Source organism: Streptopelia decaocto, assembly GCF_964273445.1.
Source record: "Streptopelia decaocto genome assembly, chromosome: 1".
Taxonomy (NCBI): Eukaryota; Metazoa; Chordata; class Aves; order Columbiformes; family Columbidae; genus Streptopelia; species Streptopelia decaocto.
Genome location: NC_138663.1, coordinates 85391581 through 85413392, shown reverse-complemented (window position 1 = coordinate 85413392; position 21812 = coordinate 85391581). Strand labels below are relative to the sequence as shown.

The following is a 21812-nucleotide window of genomic DNA, read 5'->3' as shown; positions in this document are numbered from 1 at the left end:
CAGCATAAGACAGCCATGGACATCAGAAGGCAGTTGAATGTTGAACAAATCATGTGGCAGCGTAGCACTGGAAGCTCACAGAGCCTGAATTTCTAGGACACTTTCATCTCATCAGCAAAGGGTCTGAAGCATTTACACAGGACACAAAAGCATTAGCTGCTTTATCTTCTGCTCTCATGTGTGCTGTACAGATACAGAGGCTCCTTTGGTTTTTTGTGGCTTTCTGAGAAAAAACCTGACAGAGAGGCCTGTTGTAGTAGAGAGAATGCTGCTCAGCATGGCCTGTTCACCTCCTGGCGAGTGGAGCCTAACATCTGCAAACTGGAATGTCTTAGAACCAGGAAAAATTATAAATGTCACCAAACAAAATAAAATGAGCTTAAACTCATGTTTTCCCCACATGGCCTTAACTGTACCCCAGTGACTGACTCCTGACAGAACTTCCTAATATTTAGTTTGTTGGGAGCCCAGATCTCTCCCAGCTCTCATCATGACATGGGAGGTGCCACCTTTTCTTGGGAATTGTAAAGCCCCTTTACACAGAAGTATAGTTCCATCTCTTTGGTCCCATCCTCCTTTGAGAGTAAAGAAGGGTCAGTCCTTACACCAAAAAAGCCTGTTGTATGTACCACAGTGGTAGCCAGTCACCTTCCAGTGTGGTGAGAATGAGGATACCTCTAGAGCCAGCAGGGTGTCTCTGCAGCGCTGAAGGCTAGCTGAATGCTCAGCTTCATTAGCAAGAACATAGCAAGCAGTGATTAAAGGAGGGGAGATTCAGGCTAGACATGAGGAAGAAACTTTTTACAATAAGGGTGGTGAAACAGTGTCACAGGTTGCCCAGAGAGGTCATAAATGCCCCATCCCTGGAGACATTCCAGGCCAGGCTGAACGGGGCTCTGAGCAACCTGATCTAGTTGAAGGTGTCCCCGCTCATGGCAGGGAGGTTGGACTAGATGACCTTTGAAGGTCCCTTCCAACCCAAACTATTCTATGATGCTACAATTTATGGCACATCTGCAACAGTGTGGGACATTGTAACACTGGAGCACATGTCGCGGTTGAGACATCCAAACGACATAGACAAAGTTCTTCCAGGATGAAAGTAGTAGATGCCATTTATTGCCACAAGTGCATTTTTATACAGTTTTACCAATTCGCGTGTCTCTTCACTATTGGTTACAAGTTACAGCAGTAACATCTCATTGGTTATTTTTGCTATCATCAATGTTACTCTTCTACTCCCTTCTCTCTCATGGGTACATCCTTAACATCTCCGGATACTCCTTTACTCCCATCTTTCTCACGGGTAGGCCTTAATATCTTCAAGGCTAATTTCTGTTGCCATGCCCTCCGTCAGGGAATCCAAGGACCCACCATAGTGCCCCACAAGCAAGCCCGGCAAAAGACCATAAGATGGCTGTGGGGTGGAGGATGTGAAGCATGACAAGGGGCGTTTGTTCAGCCTGAAGAAGAGGAGGGAGCTAACTGCTAAGGGGGTTAGAGAGAAGATACAGCCAGATCCTCTCACAGAAGCACAGAGAAAAGGCACAAGACAAGGAGCACAGGTTGCAACATATGAACTTCCTATGGGACAGAAAGAAAAGCCCCTCCTGTGAGGGTGTAGAACAGGTTTTCAGAGAGGCTGGAGCACGTCCATGATTGGAGTTGTTCAGGATTTGCCTGGGCCAGACCCTGAGAAACCCAGTCTAGTCTGAGAGTCATGCTGCTGGGAGCAGAGGGATGGAGTAAAGATGCTAGAGGTCTCTCCTACATGAATCTTCCTGTGATGCTGCCACTAACAAGGGGGTTTATTTGATTCTGTGTTTTTATTTAGCGAGGCAGTAGAAGCTATATTACAAAATGATGCAGGCTGCCACCTGCCATGAGGTGCCAAATGGAGAAGAAATTGAAAGAAATGGCTTAGTTGCCACCACACTCTGAATTTCAGTCTGTCATACAATCATGTTAACCCAGCATAAATGCATGGTGTTGCAGAAAAGGGCAATCCCATATTCCCTTTCATCTCTTGCTGCCTCTCTTTTGCCAACACTGATGAGCATCAGAGAATTGATCCAGCTGAAAACTAAACAATAAATAAATAAATAAGTCCCTTTTGATTTCTAATTAGCCCTTTCACTTAAAAAAATGCACCATCTCCCTCCCCTGCATTTTTTGTTTGAAGCAAAGTCATTGGGAATCACCAAATCAGACTTTATTCTCTTCAGGTGTATTCTGGAGCATTGCTGTCCCCCACCTTGCTGTGCCATCATCCACTTGATCCTTCCCATGGATTTTATTCTTCTGTATATGATTTTTCGTAGCATCACGTGCTCCTTTAGTTACACTTAATTTTTTAATATCTAGGTTTCACACTAAGAAGGGAATAACATATTCTTTATTAATAAGTATTAGCCTGTAGACTCCAGAGCTCTAGTATACCATAAACTACGAGCTCATGTTCCCCTGCCATGAAGCACAGTGAAGACACAGCTCATGGATCAGATCTACTTTTTCACAGTTCCTCGGATACATGCAACTAAACTGAGAAACAGACTCCTCTGTGCCCTGTGCAATGATCATCCCCTAGCATCTGAAACATGTCCAAGGTGTCGCTTTTGTGTCAGCGAGACCCATGCTGGTGCCAAAAGTAAGACATCGAGAGAATTCAAGCTCTGCAAACAGAAGGCACAGCCTTCTGTGGCAGTCTTTCTTTGAGGGGATACTTGCTGTATTGTCAGTGGAGTTTAACAGCAGCAATGGGGACCTGAGCCTGACGTATCTGGATCAGACTGTCTCTCGTGGCACCCAGGAGAGCATCGATATTCCCCCAGATCAGCTGCTGGAGGGTCTCATACCTGCAGACACAACTCACATCTGTTCTGGAGAACCCCCAGGCCAAAACAGCTCTCAGGAAAGGCAGTCATACAGTCTCCCTGCAAAACTGGCAAGAGACTGACAAACCAAAGAAGACACACCTAAGTAGAGGCTTGTGTGTAATCCATTGGGGGAATCTGGGTGTCCTGGTTTCACTAAGTGTCCTGCATCATCCTCATAGCCAGTCCTGACACCACTCTTGCCACCAGTCTTGGTATTGATGGCTCTTTCAGAGATCATTTGCTGGCCATTTATGCCAGTGCTCACCCACTTTCTGGACTACCCCTGATGTCCAGCAGTTTTCTGTCACCTGGCTCCATTCTTGGCATTGAATCTTCCAACTCTCTGGGGCCCAGGGACCCTGCAGACAGTTGAACCCTCTCTCTCCAGCTGCCCATGGGAGAACAGATCATATCTGGAGAATCCTACTCTCAGACTATCAGCTCCTATTAATCAGAGCACTCCTCAGTTCCTTTCAGCCCATACCTGTGTCAAGGGAATCTTTTAGAACTGTGCTGCTGCTGCTCCAGTCCCTCAGCGACACATGGCATTTTGGGTCAGCGCCTGACTCCATCTCAATGTTGGGTCACTGTGAGAACTTTCTCCTCACAGCCAGCATGCTTCTCCCACCCCTTGCATGCACTGGGCTCCTTCAGAAAACTCACTGCAGCCCTGTGATGTTTGGGAGGCTATCACATATTTTTCAATTGAATTAAAAGCATGACATGAATGCTGCCATAAGAAGTGAGTCAAAATGTAACCTGGCTTGCTGCATAGATTTTTGTAGTTGATCCACCTCACCTTCTCTGTTGTAAAACACAGAGGCTGTGGCATCAAAGGCATTGTGCATCATCAAAGACATTGTGCATCATCAAAGACGTCGCTTAACTAGATATTGGCCAAGGTACCGATATCCATCACCATCTCCACAGGTAGTTGTGGATACCCAAAGAGGATCCTTCAGCATCCCATCTTTTTCCCAGGAAGGATCTGGAGGTCTTGTGAAACAGAACAGTTACATGCTTGTCTGCAGGTAATGCTGGACAGATACAAGATGCTAGATGACAAATATGCCCATGAATGCTGCAGATTCTCTTCAGTGATTAAATCACTGTTTGTTTGAGGGGTTTTTAGCAGAAATGCAGCTCACAGCTCCAGTCAGAACCCCTAGAAGTTGTTCCTGACTTTCTAATTCAGGTTTCTCTGGGATATTCAGCTATCTGCTGAGGATTGTCATATAAAGGTCACTTGTCTTTTAGCATTATAAAGAAAGGGGTTGCAGATTTGTCCAAAGAATCCATAAAGCTATGCCTTCCTAAAGGTTCCCATGGGATTCTGGGAAGCAGATCACCACTAGACTCTCCTCATCTTCACATCAGAGACCTATGGGGATTCAGGTGGTGTCCATTCAGAAATCTTTTAAAAAGGACCTTTTCAAAAGCAAAGAGCAACCAGCCACTCTTCCTCCTCCTAGCACTTCTGCAGAGGCACATTTTGTTTTCTCCCAGATCTACTGCAAGATGTGATTTTTCTTTATTCCAATTCTCTTCACCTCAGCCCTTTTTGGGATCTTTCACCTTGGATAAATGGGTCCCTCCTCCAAGACCACTCACTGATGTGTGGAGTAGCCTGGCCCTAGGAAGATAACATGCTGCTTCCAGGTGTCATGGAGGGCCAGAAATCCAGAGCAACTGCTTCCTCCCACGAGAAAGGAAGCATGTTTAGTACCCAAGCTGGACTTGAAGAAGCTGAACAATTTAACATGGATCTCAGGGATGGTGCCTTGGTAGAAATCATCATGGCCCTTTGTGGGTGAAGACTGGTTTGCATTCCTCTACCTCATGGGTGCCTATTTCAATCCATTTCCACATTGTGCATCACATGCAAAGCCTGCTAAGCCATGGGCACCGGCTCTTTCTGGTTCAGGGTTCTGCTGCTTCACCCTTCCACAGGCACCAGATGTTGACTCAGGAACCACTGCTCCTGTCCTGAGCATCCAGGGGAGGGCAGCTCCATTACTTCCCCCCTGGAGCTGAGCTTAGATCTCTTTTAGCTCCCTGAGCTTCCTGGTCAGTGCCACAGTTAATCCCACTCTGACCTCTAGAAACCCCACTGCCTGTCCAAGTGCCTGTCAAGTACCAACCTGCCCGGCAGCCTTTGCTCACACTACATCCCCTGCCAGACCTTCCCTTCCGTCTCCCCAGGTGTGGCTTCTTTCTGTTTACAGTCTCTCACTACAAAGTTATTAGTTATCTCTTATTAGTAAGTAACTTCTTTTTGCTTGTTATGTTTACTTTAGCTCTGGGCAAATGGCAATCAGGACATTTTAAATGAGGTCCTTTAGGTGAGTGCCCTATCTCAGGAACACCCAGACCAGCTGATCTCAAGTTGCACAGCTGATAACCCAGTCTTCCAGTCACAGCACAATTTCTTGAGTCAGTTGGAGTCTGCAAATAAATTATAGAGCACCTCAAAAAGTCAACACAAAGCAGAAGATTAAGACTAGCTTCAGAATTAATGCTGCAAGGACCAAAACATGAAAGTGGAATCACTCAGATAAAAACATGGTATCACAGAAATCTGGAAATGCAATGGAAAATTCCTTCAGCGAGACTAACTCGATACTGCAGAATAGTGTTTTCTATTAATATTTTTCTTGGTATGTGTAGTTTGCACCCGTAAGACATGCCAAGAGAGGCAAAAAAGCAATGTGTTAAGGTTGTGCACAAGGTGATTGCTGCGGGTAAGTCTGGAACCTGGCTGAAGCTAGTTAATCCCTGACATGGACAAGGGAGTGTTTAGTGAGCTGGGCTTCCATACCCCATCCTGGGCTTCTCCTGTCACATCCTGCCCCTCATTCCCCATGGCTCTGCCAGAGTCCCGCACGTCCCTGTCAGCCCCTCTGCCCAGACGACCCACACAGGGTGTTTTGAGAAGACGTCCCCGTGCTGATCTTGCTCCGGTCACTGTTATTTCTGCGGTGGGGTCCTGTTCTGGGAGATGACGAAAATGCCATTCAAGGGAGTCAGCATTTAAAATGGGTTGTAGGAGAGAAACGTCACAAGTGTCTTTGCTAAAGATAGCCTGGTGCTGAGTAAAACAGTGCCTCGAAAACCTTCATTTCACAACATGCTCATTCAGCATAATGGCCCCTTGGCCCCAGACACCCCCCTGTGCCAGACAACTCCTGTCACTCTCCCGGGCTCTCCATCAGTCCCCCTTGACCACTGCTCAGGAAGTGGGAGCAGGACAAAAATACGCCAGTTCTGACAAGGAAGAAGCATTACGTAGAGCATGGAGTCAGTGAAGGGTGGTTTTGGGGGCTAGATGGGAATGGTACCAGGGCACTGAGGCTAAGAATGAGGTCGAGATGGAGGTGGAGAGCAGCAAGTTCGGTGTGTCCTCTGGGCAAAGCCAGGGGAGGGGGAGCAGATGGCACCCGGCTGTGGAACTGTGTCTTCCCACCACGGTTCCATCTCCCCTCTCTCTTTCTCTCATCTTCACCCACACACTCACACCATTATCACACTGCTGATTCAGGGGAAAGAGAGGTTGATGCTTTCTGCTGGGACTGGGCACCACAAACTGTTTTTCTTGAACAGGACAAAAAAACACTTCCCGCCAACGGTTGCAAGTTCTCCCCTATCTTCTCTCCTCTCTTCCTCTCTCATGCAATCCCATGGGCTGTGTAACTACAAAGCAGTCCTCCAGGGACATCGAGGCATGCAAGGCTGCAACAGATTCCTGTACATCTATCCCACTACTCAGGAGGCTGAAGAGCCACATGTGGTAAAAGAGACGAGAGCCATCACCACAACAGGGCACTGCTGAAGCGAAGTGCACCGCTTGCTCTCTTTTATCTTCCACCTTTACCACCCAGCTGAGGGCAACTAGAGAGCGAGCAAGGATCCTTCCACAGCAAAGAAGCAGCCACTCTGAGTCACCTCCCGTCCCTCACCCCCAGGAAAAGCCCCAGCCCAGCCCGTGGGGGCAGCCCAGCCCTTCGGGGGACAAGCCACTGAGGGGCTCAGGTGTCTGACACCCATCATGAAGGGCTGATTAAGTCCGAAAGAGTCAGAGCCAGTGGGTTGCTGGAAAGTGTGAGCCACAACAGTGGGGGTTCTCTGAGGCAAAAAGGGCCCCAGGGTGAGGCACAGAGATGGAAATGTGTTAACCTATGCAAAGGTCAGCAGCTACATGGGAGGTAGGACAAGCCCCCTTAGTGCACGGGCTCAGGTGGGTTTCCCCAGCGCAGCTGGAGGAGGAAGGTCCCTTCCTCACACCGCTTGCAGTGCCAGAGCATGCAGTCCCTCTTCTCAGTGCTGCTTGCTCCTCCTGGATGCTCCTCTCTGTCTCCCCAAACCACCTCAGCTTTGTTCTAGATTGCCCCTTGGGCTCTAAATTGATAGGTTGCATGTGCCCTGGTTGGAGCTCACCATAAACCCTTTCCTGCCTGTGAACTGACCAATGAGAAAAAGCCAAAAAATCAGCACATTTGAAGGATTAAAGAATAAAAGAAGAAAAAAAAAAAAAAGACAAAAACAACATCACACAAAAAACCAAACAACAAAAAGAACCAAACAACCAAACAACAAAAGAAAAGAACAGCAGAAAAAAGACCAACATGTTCTGAAAAGCCCTGAACCAATTAGAGAGAAGCTGTAAGAGGCGGAAAGATCAAACCAAAAAAGGTAAGAGATGAAAGAAAAACATGAAGGGCACTTGCTGGGAAGTGTCTTCTACACTTTTTCCACTGTCTATGTAGAAGCGAAACTTGTAAGAAAAACAACAGCGACCCAAAGAATTTCCACTAAAAGATGCTTAGAGCAGTGTCTCTGGTCCCTCCCTTCTCTCTCTCACTGGCTTCAGCTTGGTCTTCACGTGCCTCAGACTTACACTGGTTTCTTGGTTGTGACGCATCTTCTTAGTGATACAAGGAAATTAGCTACCCACCTGCAATATAAGGGCATCTAGTGAAATACTTTGATCAGAGAGAGAGAGAGACAGCACGAGAAGCAAGCATATCCAGCTGACACCCCCCTTGGTTCATCCACTCACCCTAACATCTTCTTTGCCCATGCCTCATTTTTGCTGAGCTCTCAAAGCTTCTGACCTGATCAAGCACAGACTTGAGTGGGAAGACGAAGCCCTTCACCTCTCCTGGCTGCCACCATGAGGCCAGTATCACCGGTGCTGTTCCTCACCTTCACTCTGCTGGCTTTCAATGGTAAGAGGGGCTGAACATATCCAAGGAGGGCAGAGTAGTTTGATAAGCTGAGTATGGGTGTTACTTGGAACCTGATAGGTCTGGAAGGGAGAATTTGTGCCCTTCTGAAGATGGCCAGATATTGCCCTCTGTTCCGTGAATCCCACCCTTTGCTCATCTCTCCATGTTGTTACAGCTGGCCACATCCCACCAGGAGTAGCAGAGCGGGAAAGCAGGGAGCAGAAAGTATGGGCCAGAGCAGGGAGTTCAGCTGTGCTGCCTTGCCACCTGAGCCCCAGAAGGATGTCAAAGAGCTTGAAGCATCTGCCCGACATGACATCCGTGCTGTGGAAGCGGCATGGGGGAAGGTATGCCAGGGCCAAGACAGACCTGTGTCCTTGTGGGGACTGGGGAGGGTGGGAGACACTTCAAGCCACCTTTCTCCTTCCCTGCATTCCCTCCTTCCTGCCTCGCACTCTTGATCTTGCCTTTGCCTCTGGCATGAGCCGCTCACTTGTCCCCCTCCCAGTGCCCACCAGGAGACACACATGGTGCTGGAAGTGGAGCCCTCAGGTCTCCGGAAGACGGCACTGCACTTGAGGTCCCGGGTGTCAGTCCAGGACTCTGCCTTACGCAATGGCAACTTCTCCCTGAGAATTGACCCCGTCCGGAGCGAGGACGCCGGGCTGTATGAGGCACGGGTGACATACAATACAGAGGTCCAGAGCTGCCAGGTGGAACTGGGGGTAATTACAGGTAGGTGAAGATTGAAACCCTGGATAACCTTGATTTTAGGTCCGTGGAGGCTGTATGAGTGGGATGGGGTGGGGATGGCATGTTTGCCAGGACAGGTTAGAGTACAGGCAGCAGATTCCTGCTGTCTGCTCTCAGCTCTGGAGAGCTGCCCAGGGGACAAAGCTAGGACAGGAAGGGCACAAAGAAATGGTTTGGTAGTCCCCCTGCGATCTTAGCTTCCCCCACCTACCCCCCTTTCTTTTTCTTGCAGTAACCCTCAGTCCACCCAGCCCTGTGATAGAAAATGAGCCGCTCTTGTTGAGCTGCAACTCTAGCCACCGGGCGAGCCTTGTGGAGACATGCTGGTTCCACAATGGATGCCTGGTCCCCACCTCCAGGACCTTCTGCTCCTCGCCTGGGGCTCTCTCCATCTTCCGGCCAGCCATGAGTGATGCAGGCCCCTGGCGCTGCCAGCTCAGATACTCCGATAACGAGATCATTTCTGCCACATACGACCTGCAAATTCTAGGTGAGCTCAGCCTCTGTGTTGATACTCCAGCAGCCCCAAGTTTCTCCCTTTGATGTGACTGACCAACCCTAGTGGCTCAAACTTCCCAGTTTCCACCTTGCCCTTACTTTCCAGGACAGTCACCTCTCTGTGGAGCTCTTTGCAGCCACCATCCCACATTGTCCTATTTCTCTGGCTCAGGTTTTGATGGCCCAACCAATCCTGTGGTCTATGCTGCAACTGGCTCTGCAGCTGATCTACCATGCACCCTGAGCTACCTTCCCAGTGCCTTTGGGATCAACATGGTGACAGCCCACTGGAGCCGCCTTGCAGGAGGACACTTGCAAGACTGGGGCATCTCCCAGAATGTGAGCAGCAGAAGCTTCCCCCTTCATCTCCCTGTGGTGTGGCCAGGTGATGCAGGGCAGTACCACTGTGCTGTCTCTATTGGCAGCAAGAAAATCACCAGGGACGTGACCTTGGCAGTGATTACAGGTGAGGGGAGAAACGGGGAGGTGCACCACCTCTCTGGGGTCCCCCATCACTTGCAGATAAACCTTGCTACATGTCAGTGGTTGCTCCCACTCATAGGTTCTCACCCCAGGGTGGGAAACAAGGTCTCTCTTCAGGGCCTTGCACTTCACTGGACTCTGCTGAAAGCAGGGGTTTTCCTGGTTAACTTGATTTTTCTTCTTGAGACTGAAGAAGACAAAGAAAATGAATTAGAGGAAGTAATAAAGACGGGGTGTATTAGAAGAAGGAGGGATGGGAAAGAGATGTGGACTTGCCTGTAGTCTTTCCTGAGGATGTTTTTTTCCTTTGCTGCAGTCACCCCAAGCATCCAAGGACTGATTTCTGAGGGGTCTCGCTTGCTGCTCAACTGCAGCCTCACACACCCCCAGGGACACGAACGTTTCCAGTGGAAGCACCTCAACTCAGCCCCCACTAACAGCAAGGTGGCTGCGGCCACCTCCCGTAACCTGGAGGGCCACAGGTCCCAGACGGGCCCTACCTTGGAAATACTCCAAGTGTCACAAAAGGATACAGGCACTTGGGAATGCAGCGTATATGGCCCAGAAGGCAGACTGGGAGCAGTGCAGTATGGGCTGCAGATCACAGGTACTGTCCCCCATGTATGTGTGACTGATCCCTTCTTGCCCTGTTCAGTTTTCTGGTGCCCTTTCCTCTCTCAGCCTCATGCTGTCCTTCTCCTGTTTGACCGCTTGGGTTCCCCTCTTGTTGTCATCCTGTCTTAGCTCTCACCAGTTCCTCCTGTTGCTTCCAGTTCCATGCACCCTTTTCCAGTTTGCCTCTCTTTGTGCAGTCCCTGCCTTGCCTCCGCGCAAAATCAGCCTTCCTCTCCTTCCTAACTGTGGTTCCTCCTCACAGGTGCGCAGGTCTCCAGCCCTCCCACCATCTTCAGTGGGCAGGTTACTTTTGGGCTCACACTCACCCTCTTCCTCCTGCTTACAGTGTGTGTTCTGGCTCTGGCCATGCAAAAAAAGGTAAGTGTCCACTACTCCATTTCTATCAGTTTTCCTGTACCTTAGCCCTTATTTGACCTTCCTCTGGGGGTACCCTAGAGGCAGCAGTGAAATATTGCAAGGATACAGAAGCCAGAAGAAGAGTGAGGCTTGGGCAGCCTGCTGTGAGTGCCATGGATGTGTGGTGAAAGCTGTACCCTGGGCATCAGCAGGTCTAGCTAATCATGGCATTCATCTGGTGCCTGTGGGCAGGACAGTCTCTTCAGAGGAGGGGTAAACCTCCCAACAGGCAATCACAGCCCAGCCTTGAAAAGCTTCTTGTTTATTCTCCCAGAGATCAAGACACACTGTAACAGAGGAGGGTTAATTTTCAGGCTTTTGTAGGTGTCCTCTCATTCTTTATCTGGATGCTTTGATGCAACAGAGTCTCTTCTTCCATATAAATGGCTGCCAGTCCCCAGACACTGATCTCAATGCAGGTCTGTTGTTGCCGGCTCAGCCCTCATACCTCAGCTGTCTGCATCCAGCAACTTACTGCCCTTTGTTTGCTCAGCTTGTTCCAGTATCTCACCTTCTCAAAACTCTGCCTTGCCTGTATAATCCCAAAGACCAGGCCAGGACTGATCCCTCCCCAGCATGCTACTGGAAAAAAATGTGCAAACAAGTCACACTGTTTCTCTGCAGCTTTCATGCTGTTTCTCTGCAAATGTATTACATGACAAATTCTTCCCTCATAGACGAGGGACACCTTTCATGAGTAGCTGTGATGTAGTTGCCTTCAACTTAGCTTCTTGGAAAGGGGCCACAGTGAAAATCCCCTTCTAGTACAGAAGGTTCCTGGGCCTCAGGGTGATTCCAGGTTGGGAGAACTTGCCCTGGTGAAAGAGCTGGATGCCTTGAGCCTGCCTTGAGCTGTAGACGAGGAATGTGACAACACTGATGCAAATTCTTAGCAAGTCTCAGTGGCTGGAGGCTGAAGACAGGCAGCATCCGAACAGAAGCAAAACAGGCATTTAGAAAAAAAACCAAAAACCAAAAAACCACAAAAACACTGCAAGTAGTGCTAGAGATACTCATGACCAGTTCTTTGTCATCCGTCCTTAATCAGCACTGGTGGTAAAGGATAATCTGAGGCAGAAATCTATAGTTTCCAGATGACTCTCTAGACTGTGCACGTCCTGTCCAAGATGATCAGAACCACCCTTCCTGACCTAAAACCTTGGATGAATAACCCTTTACAGTGTAGCTGTAAACCCTCAGCTAGCAGTAAATAGGATATCTGGGTGTCCAGCTCTGTTAGCTTACACAGCTCTAATCCTGCCAGGATATTTACTGCCTTAAAGCATTTGTATATGCCCTCGCAGCCTTGCTTTGCCAAGTAGCAAATCTCCTCTGTTGCAGCACAGGTCCAGCATCCACAGATGGTCCTCCTGCCCACCTTCCCTGGTGGGCTCAACCCTTGCGAGAGTGCAGTTGAGGTGCCTTGAGCAAAGATATAAGTGCTTCTCTTGTTCTCTCCCTCTCTCTGCTGGCATTTTCTGATATTACATTTGCTCTTCTTGCATTGGTTGAACACTGGCTGCTCACTGGTATCCCTTGATGGGCTATTGCCCACACATTAGAAATTCCTGTTCCAGTCTCCTGAGCCTATCAAAGTGCTGTTGGTACTGTTGCATTTCACCTTATCATTCAGTTTAATGCTCTATTCTCCTAAAATATCTGGATCTCCAATGACATTTTCATCCCCTTTCTTCCAAATGAGGCTCCTCAGCTTTATCAGCTACATAACTCTTTAGCACTTTCACACACTCTGTGCCATTAATGATTGGTCCCACAAATGATCTTTGAATACTTATGCTTATCATTTCTCTACAGCCTGGCAGAAACCTGTCAGCAAAATCCCAGTACCTTTCTTAGCTGAGGTCACACCTCCCATGCTATTCTTTTACTAATCTCATCTTTCCAGTTGTATTGATTACCCATGTGTCACCATATACTTTACCATTATCAGTAGCCCTGAGATCTATCCCTTTTCCATTGTCTAGAAAGTCACTTGTTAAAGCAAGATCTGGAAGTGGTTCTGTCTTTAATTTGTTCTTATCGCATTTTGCATGAACCTTTATGCCTTTAATCATTCACTCTGAAAAGGCGGTGTATAATCTGCCATACCATTGAACCTGATAATGGCCTGACCGTTGCCCAGATCATTCTTTGCTCTCTCTTTGCATGTCCTGTCTTTGTTATTCCTTATGCCCAGGACATCACAGGTAATACTGTGGAGCCAGCCTTCCCCAGAAGAAACTATGTGTCTCAGAGAGTGGGACTGCAGCTCTTCCCTGGCTCTGGGAGGGAATGGGAGCCTCATGATTGCAAGCAGTAGGACCACGTGTTCCATGTCTGGAAGAAGCCCAGACTTGTGCTATTCAGTCTCCCTCCCATGCCTAATATTGCCCTTTTCTTCCCCTTCAGGCACGGTCTCCTGCCTTCCCAGCATTGGAAGGGATGTTTGCAGTCACTGTGCCATGGAAGAAGATGGAGGAGAAGCAGAAAGAGAACATGCAGCAAACTGAGTGCTGATGGGAGCAGGGACACCGGGCACAGTCTGCATGGGAGGATGAAACTCTGCATGCCATGCTGCAGAGAGATGGGCACCATGCAGACCTCTCAGGAGGGTCTAGGGATGGCATGAACACATCAGGAGAACATGGAAGCTCTGTACCTGCAGAGAGGCCGGAAGCTGCATACCAGGGCAAGACGAGACTCACTGCTACAGTAAGATGGCAGGCAGCACAGACGCTTTGGAGCTATTGGAAGTATTTGAGCCAGTAGCTATTGCCACACCACTTCTCTCTTCCACTCTTTGGCCCCCTTCACAGCCTGTCTCACAGCCTTTCACTGGTGGGACACGTGAATGTGGGAGATGGCTGGAACCCAGATTCCCTGCACCCCCATGGTGTTTTCTCCTCTCTGCCCACTTTCTTCTCCCTCTCCCCGCACTGCCCTGCTCTTGCCCTCATTCAATGGCAGAGGGGACCCCCCGGAGGACTGCACATATTGCACATTTTGAGCGTTTTATTTTATTATAAATGCATTTTATAACCTAAAATAAAACTGTCTGACAAAACAAACAAAAAAACACACCAAAAAAATCCACCACCAAACCCTGGCTCCTGTGTATGCTTGAGGAGGATCACACCTATTGGCAGGGTCGGCTGTAACTCTGCCTTTGCGAAGCAGCTTCTAAGAACTTTGCTGCATTCTCTTTCTCTTTCAGTTCTCTTTTACTGTAGTCGCCTGTTAATTTCTGACATTTTGGTGGTGGGGAAGGGGACATAATATGACATTAGAGAAGAAAGGATCACAGGTTCAGTCTCCCCTTTTTGCTGCGCTTCAGAGTCTGTTTTGTTTTGTTTTGCTTTGTTTTGTTTCCTCCTGTCTGGCTTTTGCATTCATTAATTCATTTATTCCTTTAGTCCTCACATTTTCCTGATAGATTGATGGTAGGGCTCTCTGTCACTCTCTTCCAGCTAAGGATGTACTTATGTGAGTCCACAGGTCCCATCTCCCACAACCCTCAATGGATTTAGATTTAACTTTGAGAATTCTCTTCCCCACCTCTCTGAACAGCCATGGAAGATCAGGGTACCACTCTTGAACAGCCCTTGCATGCCACCCCAGAAGAAAGCCTCGCTAATAAAGAGAGTCACACATGTAGCTCCTTCCATACAGGTCACTGGACTGTGGCTGCTCAAGGAGGTGGTGGTACAAAAATGAAGCTCTCAGTGTTTAGGAAGGGAGATCATTTTCACTTGAGAGCTTCACTACCAGGCCAGCTTTTCATTATTTCAGCAGGCACGCAAAGAGGTGTTCTTGCTAGTGTGGCCCTCACCTTCCCCCCAAGAACTTCAGGCACACCAGTAATGAATGGCTTCTGGCAGACTTCAAGTAGTGGAGCAGCACCCAAGAAGTCCCAACTAATCCATGCTGGGGAGCACAGCTTGACTCCACAGCTCTTTAACTGCTCAACTAGCCATGCATTTTACTGGAAATGATACCCTTTTATCCACCAAGTCATAGAGAAACTCAAGCAGAGGTGCAAGGTAGACTTGTGTGCTTCAGCTGTCTCATGCAGACACTGAAAGAGAAACCCTATAAGGAAGGACGGTCCAGCCTAGTACCTGACATCTTCCTCGCAACTGATGCTGCTGCATTTTTTTCAAGTTGGAATCATCTGTCTAGCTCAGTCTCTTCTCTCTGCCAGATGCTTTGGAGATAGAAAAAAGGTGGGGAAGACCCAGTGGGGTTAAGGGACAGTCCAATATTTAGCAGGACCACATCACATTCCCTCAGTGCTTGACAGTGCTTTGCTCTCTCTTCTCATGCACAATGGGGTGTTCTCTCCTCCTGTAGGTAACATTTCTAGGATTGTCTGTTACCAGCCAGGATGTTCTCATTGCTCAGATGTGTGTCCGATCTGTTTTTAAACCTCACTGTTTTCTTGTACTCTCTGACTTCCTCTGGCAATCAGTCCTCGGTTCTGCTTATTCACTGTGTGAAAATGGTTCCTTTTTGTCAGTTTTGAACTCAAAGCTTTCTGCTTTCATCATCTGCTTTCTTTTTTCCTGTCAGAAAGGCTAGAAGAAGAGGGACTCCTATCACCTCTTGGCTGGTCATTATTCCGCAGTCTTTTATCACATCTCTTTTTTCTTATTTCCCCATCCCCTCCTGACTCATTTCCCTCTAGGTACAAATCCCAGATTTTGGGGACTTTCTTTCTGACAGTTTGCTCAGGACCATCTCTATGCATAGTGAACTCTCCTTTGATCCTTCGTGCTGCAAGAGAAGGTGACAGCCTAGTGGGGGAGCAGTGCTGGCTTACAAGGAGTCAGGGTGCCTTTCTCCACATTACTTCCGTCCTACCCTTCATGGCTCCCAACGTCTTGCCTGCTCTCTTGACTGTAGTTCCCCACTGAGCAACACTGAGCTTGTCCCAAGCTGTCCACTGTGTCCTCGGTGAAATGCCTGCCATGATGCCAGGGGCTCTCACTTGGCCTGGTACAGGTAGAAGGCCAAAGACTAGAAGGATTTATGCAGTTTACATTTTCCCTGCAGCTACATGGCTTTGAGAACAGTGATGCTGAATTTCATTTCCCGATGAGCACAGCTTTCTTACGTGTCCCCAAAGTTCTTGTCATTCTCTCGTCTCCTGACAAATTTAAACAGCTTCATGTCATCTACATACTTGGCCTTCTTGCTGCTTACCTTCTTGAGCACTAGTAACCATTGTCTTAATTCAGATACTTTTGGGCCTCACTGCTGTCTCTGATGACAACTTGCAGTTTAATACTCCTCCTCCTGTCCCACCCTGGGGGTCAGTCTCAGGTGCCCAGCAGAGCTGTCCCACTCACCCCCAAGAAGGATCAATCCATTGCCCTGCTTAGCCCTGCAGCTCCAAGGAGGCAAGGAGAAGGTGCGAGCTGTTTGGAGATGCAAAACACAAGCTGAGGACTGGATTACTTACTGTGACACAGGTACTCTTGCTTCATGACTCTTGGCCAAGAACTGATGGTACCCAGAGGCGCTCATGCAAATGTATATAGTTACACTGCAAGACCTGAGTATGCAGTGGGCACCTCCGCAATCATTGTAATATCTCTACCAGGTTCTGAAACTACTTCCTATGTAACATAGAGGACGATGGTGGCTGAGGTGCATAATCTGCATAGGTTAGGGTGACACCAACTGCAAAGGTTACAAGGCCTCACACGGGGTATATAAATACGAATTCCACCTGCTCTGGGGCACTGAGAATGGTGCCTGAAGCTTCACAGAGGTTGCAATATTGCTTTTGTAACCAGCAGAACACTTCACACATGATGATGATGAGCATTACGGACAAAATACAGGCATCAACAAAAATGACAAGCGTGGCCATGGAGCTGTTATGTTTGACAAACCTCAAGGAAAAATGCTCAAAAGCCAGCTGCCACCTATGCAGAAATAACTGTCTATGGCCACAGAAAGCTTTACAGCCCAAATGCTGCAGGATAAAGAATGTATCACTGGAATACTAGGAAGTAGGAAAATTTCTGAACACTGAGGGAATTGAGATGGCTCCAGGCAAATCAGTACAAGTGAAGTGAAAGGACCAAGAGTCTGTACAATAAAACAAACAAATCTGGATATCTGTCCCAGGTGGAGTCAATAAGAAGGAGGAGCGAATATAGCAAATGTTATACCAAGGAGAGAGACCTGATGTTTTGCCACAAAGATACAGCTACAGGTGCAAAAATCAGATAAATATTTCCAATGTACCAGTAGCAAAAAGCCTGAGAAAAACACAGGAAATCCAGTAGATTCCCTTTTGACAGAGGGGAGTGGTAAAGGAAGGCAAAGAAAGTACTATGCATACAAATTCCTTTGCATCTGACTCCTCCAAAAGAATGGGAAGAGGATTTTAATCCCAAATTAATATCTTTTTTTTTGGTAAGAAAGACAAGCACTATCAGAAGACAACAAAATTGTTTCTAGGTCCAGATGTTCTGCATCCATGACTTCTGAGGGATTTCAAGTGAGAGGCTGAAGAAGTGTTAACAAATAGTGTAATCTGACAAAGAAACAACTAGAAACAGCACAACTATTGGGGTCCTGGTACATTCTGCACAGCCTTTTAAAAACAACAGAAAATTAGAACAAGATCTCGAATGATCTAGGACCCTAAGGCACACTGAGTTTTATAGCTGCCTGGCAAATCAGTGGGAAAAATATCAGTATCAATTGGGGGCAGGGGGAAGGGGAATGAAAGAAAAAGGAAAAAAACCAAACATGATTCACTACTCTGCTTGGATTTCTTCAACACTTTGATGCTGCAGTGAATAAAACAAAAACAATCTGGAGTCCTTCATTTTGTCTTCCAAAGGTTCTCTCAAACCAAGCCACTTACCGGAATGCTGTTGTGAGGACTTGCATCTTGTGCCACCCACTGAGACCCGAGGCATCTGGGACAGCTGTTACATCGTCCTTGACTCTGTCATACTCAAGAGTTTCTGCTCCTTGGTTTCCATCCTGCTGGCCTGCCAGTTTAATGCAACTCGCTCCAGCTCTCAGAAGCTGCACTACGGTGCACCTCTGAACTGGCTGTCGCTCCCACCTGATGGGAGGGGTTTCAGAGGTTCTCACAGGTGAGAGGACACAGGATGCGCTCTGTGCATAGGGAAAACGGCAGGAGGTGATGCACAAGGGCAGCTTTTGGAAGGGCTTGTTAATTTTCATGTGTCTTCCCCTCCTGTCAGCAGACCAACATCACCCGTTTTTTCATGGAAAACGGCACAGGTTTTTGGACAGAGGAGGAGGCATCAGCAGAATCCCCACCAAGCTTTGGGGGCTGGCAGGGGCTCAGCTGGGACCCTTGGCTCAGGCACCCCCCAGCCCTTTGAAACCTCACTCCCGGGTGAGCACAGGTGCCCAGGGTCCCCTCGAAGGGTCTCCCCGCCTGCCCCACGGTGCAGCCCCACGGCTCAACCCCACGCATCCCCAGGCCCAAAGCCCGGGCTACCCGCTGGAGGAGCCTTGTGCCTCCATCACCAACCAAGGGCGGTCCCGGGGAGCGGCGGCGCTGTGCGGGGACACTTTGGGCTGAGGGGTGGGGGGGACACAGGTGGATCAGCCGCCCCCGCTCCCTCCCCCGGGCAAGGCGGCTCCGCTCCTCGGCCCGGGTTTGTGCCGCCATCTAGTGTCCACGCAGGACCGAGATTTCCCGCCCACCCTCGCCTGCATCATCAGGTACATCCGTCGTTGGTTCCTTTCGTGCTGTGAACACCCGTGACCGGCCCTCCAGTGATTGGGTAACATGCCCAGGTCTTTCTCTCCCTTTGCTTTCAGCTAAGAAAGTTAAAGCAAAAATTTTGTAATTACTACTGAGAAGGAAAACCTTACAGCGTGTGCTGTTGGATTGCATTTCACTTTAATGATCCAAACTTCAGGTGCTTCCAGTGTGAAATTCCAGACCCTCTCTGTACTCATGTACTCATGAAACCCCTCCGGTTGTGCATCATAACAAATATTGTCACCAACTTCTCTCCCTTCCTTTTGCCAAGGTCATTACTAGTAAGATAGTAAGCAGCACCTGTCCCACACAGGTCCTTAAAAACTCCTCCAGCTACCTCTCTCCTGCCTGTTGCATTTCTGACACATCTTTAACATCTGCCTCATTTTGTTTAGGCTCACTTTAGCCCCTGTCACTTTTCATGACACAATTTTGCAGTTGGTGATTCTTGGACCATCCCTCTCTACAGAGCTCCCAAGCAGTCCCTGACTTCCCAGCACATCTGGCTAGTCTTCCTACATCAGACTTCACACCTCCTCCTAAAATACAGGGGATCCGTTGTTCATTAAGTACATCTCTGGAGATTTTCCTAATTTTCCACTGTGATCAGCAAACGAACCTTCATGATTTCTGCTTAGAGAGTCGTATCTTCCTAGTCTAAGCTTCTGCAGAGAGACTCCAAGCACTTGCAGACAGGTATTTCCGCTCAGCATAACCCAAGACCCTTCCTCCTTTCCGAGGTACATAGCTGTGGCAAATCACTGGGCCTCCTCACCAGGCGGATGGTTATTTCTAGCTCTCCACGTCTAGCATCAGAAATGCCCCTCAATGAGCTCAACAGGTGTCCTCAGCTATTCTGTTGCAAAGAGAAACCTCCTGGCCTTTGAAGCTGCTGACATTCAGATGCCTGAAGATACGGTTTTCATGCTGTGTTCAATATTTTTCCTTCCTTCTCTCTTACACTACTGAGCATTCACTAATTTTCCAGCACATCTGAGTATCCTTTACCCATCAGAGTTCATTGGTACAGTCCTAGCCCCCACTGACATGCAGGGAACTCTGTTTTAAGGAGACCATCTGTGGAGGTTTCTTGGCTTTCTGTTGGAGTCAGTAAAAGGTCCTTCTCAAAATCTGGTTTCCGAGACCCTTTCCTCCCTTTTACTCACTTCCTCGAAGAGACTTTGTGTCTCTGCAGACTGTGACTTCCACCCAGCATAGCCTGGGAACCTTCTCTCTCCACAAGAATCTGTTACTCGCCAATAGCAGTTTGAAAAATATTTCGGTGATGGGATTAGAGCAAAGACAGCCACCACGGGATGCGTTGGGAGTGTCTCTGCAGGGGAGAAAATAGAAAGAGGGCAGCCTCAAATTTGGCTGAGGGGGAGTGATGCGTAGTGCTCTCTGCCACAGGGTCAGTGTATGATGCTGGATAAGCCAAACTTTCCCCATGGGTGCAGTACAGCAAATGTCCCAGCGAGGTGAGAGCCATAGTCACATGGAATTTAAAAATCAATTAAATATTTATGAGAAATATTACATTCAGAAGAGAGACTGACTGGCTAATATTATTCATCCCTCCTGAATTCTGATGTTTAATTAATGCTTGCAAAAAGTGCTTTGAGATGCTTGGATGAAAGTGATGCAAACACGTCACCACACATTGTGACTCTTGGTCCCAGAGGCAGCTGTTCACCACACAGCTGTAGCAGCTCTATGAGATGAGGGTCCCCCCTGAATCCCTCCTCTGGGGGTGAGAATGGGTCCATGTAAAGGGCAAGCCTGCAGCTTTGTCACCTCAGATGCACAGCCCTTGTTCTCCTTGTAACTCTGCAGCAAGTTTCAGTGTGTTTTGGAAGCTTTACCCCTTCGGGGAATGCTCTTTCTGGTAGATATTTGCAGTGACATTAACCAACTGTTTAAAAACAAGCCCGGATTTCTGCATTACAGCATGCTGGGGAGCAAAAATGCAAGCCTGAATCTGTGTGAACTGAAGCATCAGCTTAATGTCCCAGAGCCTGAAGCCCTGAGGTGCCAGGGTCTTACTATCCCAGCCTGACTTTTTGCAGCTCTGTTTTTCCCAGGACAGCCTCTCTCTGGCAGCTAGTGTCCAGAAGGGACATGTTTATTTACAGGCATGTAAGAGATTTCTGGGGATACTAATGTGATGCTCCAGGCTCTTGTAGGAAACCTTTTCTCAGAATGGGGCTTTCTCAGGTTCAGGACACTGGCAAAGTGGGCGTGCATCCCATCCCATCCTGATCCATCTTGTCCCATCCCATCCCATTGCCTGCATCCCACACTAGGAAGTTCTTGTCTGACACAGGTGGCTCGTTCCCCGTGATGAGATGGCTTCATCTTTCTCCAAAGACACAGCCAATGAGGCCTGGTCGATGCTGTTCCTTTCACATCTGGTGGCACATTATGAACCTTGGTGCTGTGTCTGTCTGTCTGTCTGTCCCTGCTCCTCCAAAGCCTGGTTGTGCCTTGCACCCCCATCTTCCAGGCAAAGGGGCAAGTGACTACCAGGAGAGAAGAGTGGGCGGCACAGAGATGAAATCTCAGCCATGTCTGGGGCTCAGTGGGTTTCCGCCGTCTTGGCTGAGGCTGGGATTCAGAGAGACATCGAATGTGGGTGGGAAACCACAAAAGCCCCCTCCTCCACCCCACAGAGAAGGGAAACAGCTGAGATTCACTAGAGGTACAGGTTACCTCAAAGTAACCTTGTGTTGTGTTTGCATGGCAAGATTTTGGTAGCAGAAGAGCTGCATAGGTGGCCTCTGTGAGGTGTGAGCAGGAGGTGGCCCCTTGTCTGTCAGAGCTGTGCCCAGCCAGCGCTAAAATGGACCCACCATAAGCCAAAGCTGAGGCAATCAGCAATGCTGATGGTGTCTCTTTGATCACATATTTAAGAAAGGGTAAAAATGCTGCACAGTAGCTGTGAGATGGAGAGGAGTGAGAAAATGTGAGAGAAACAGCCCTGCAGACACCAAGGCCAGTGAAGAAGGAGGGGAGAAGGTGCTCTGGGCACCAGAGCAGAGATTCCCCTGCAGCCCCTGGAAAAGACCATGGTGAGACAGGCTGTCTCCTTGCAGCCCATGGAGGTCCACATTGCAGCCTGTAGAGACTGTGCTGGAGCAGACTCCTGGCAAGACCTGGGGCTCATGGAGAGTAACCCACACT

General features: G+C 48.5%; 1 protein-coding gene across 1 annotated transcript; it reads left to right on the top strand.

Moving 5' to 3' along the window:
• Window positions 1-8046: 8046 nt before the first annotated feature.
• Window positions 8047-13384, top strand: LAG3 (lymphocyte activating 3; the record flags this gene model as incomplete). Its single annotated transcript, XM_082066582.1, has 8 exons — window positions 8047-8101; window positions 8277-8448; window positions 8610-8836; window positions 9087-9344; window positions 9525-9818; window positions 10152-10442; window positions 10713-10828; window positions 13277-13384. 8 exons carry the CDS (start codon window positions 8047-8049, stop codon window positions 13382-13384), a joined length of 1521 nt encoding a protein of 506 aa, XP_081922708.1.
• Window positions 13385-21812: the final 8428 nt, after the last annotated feature.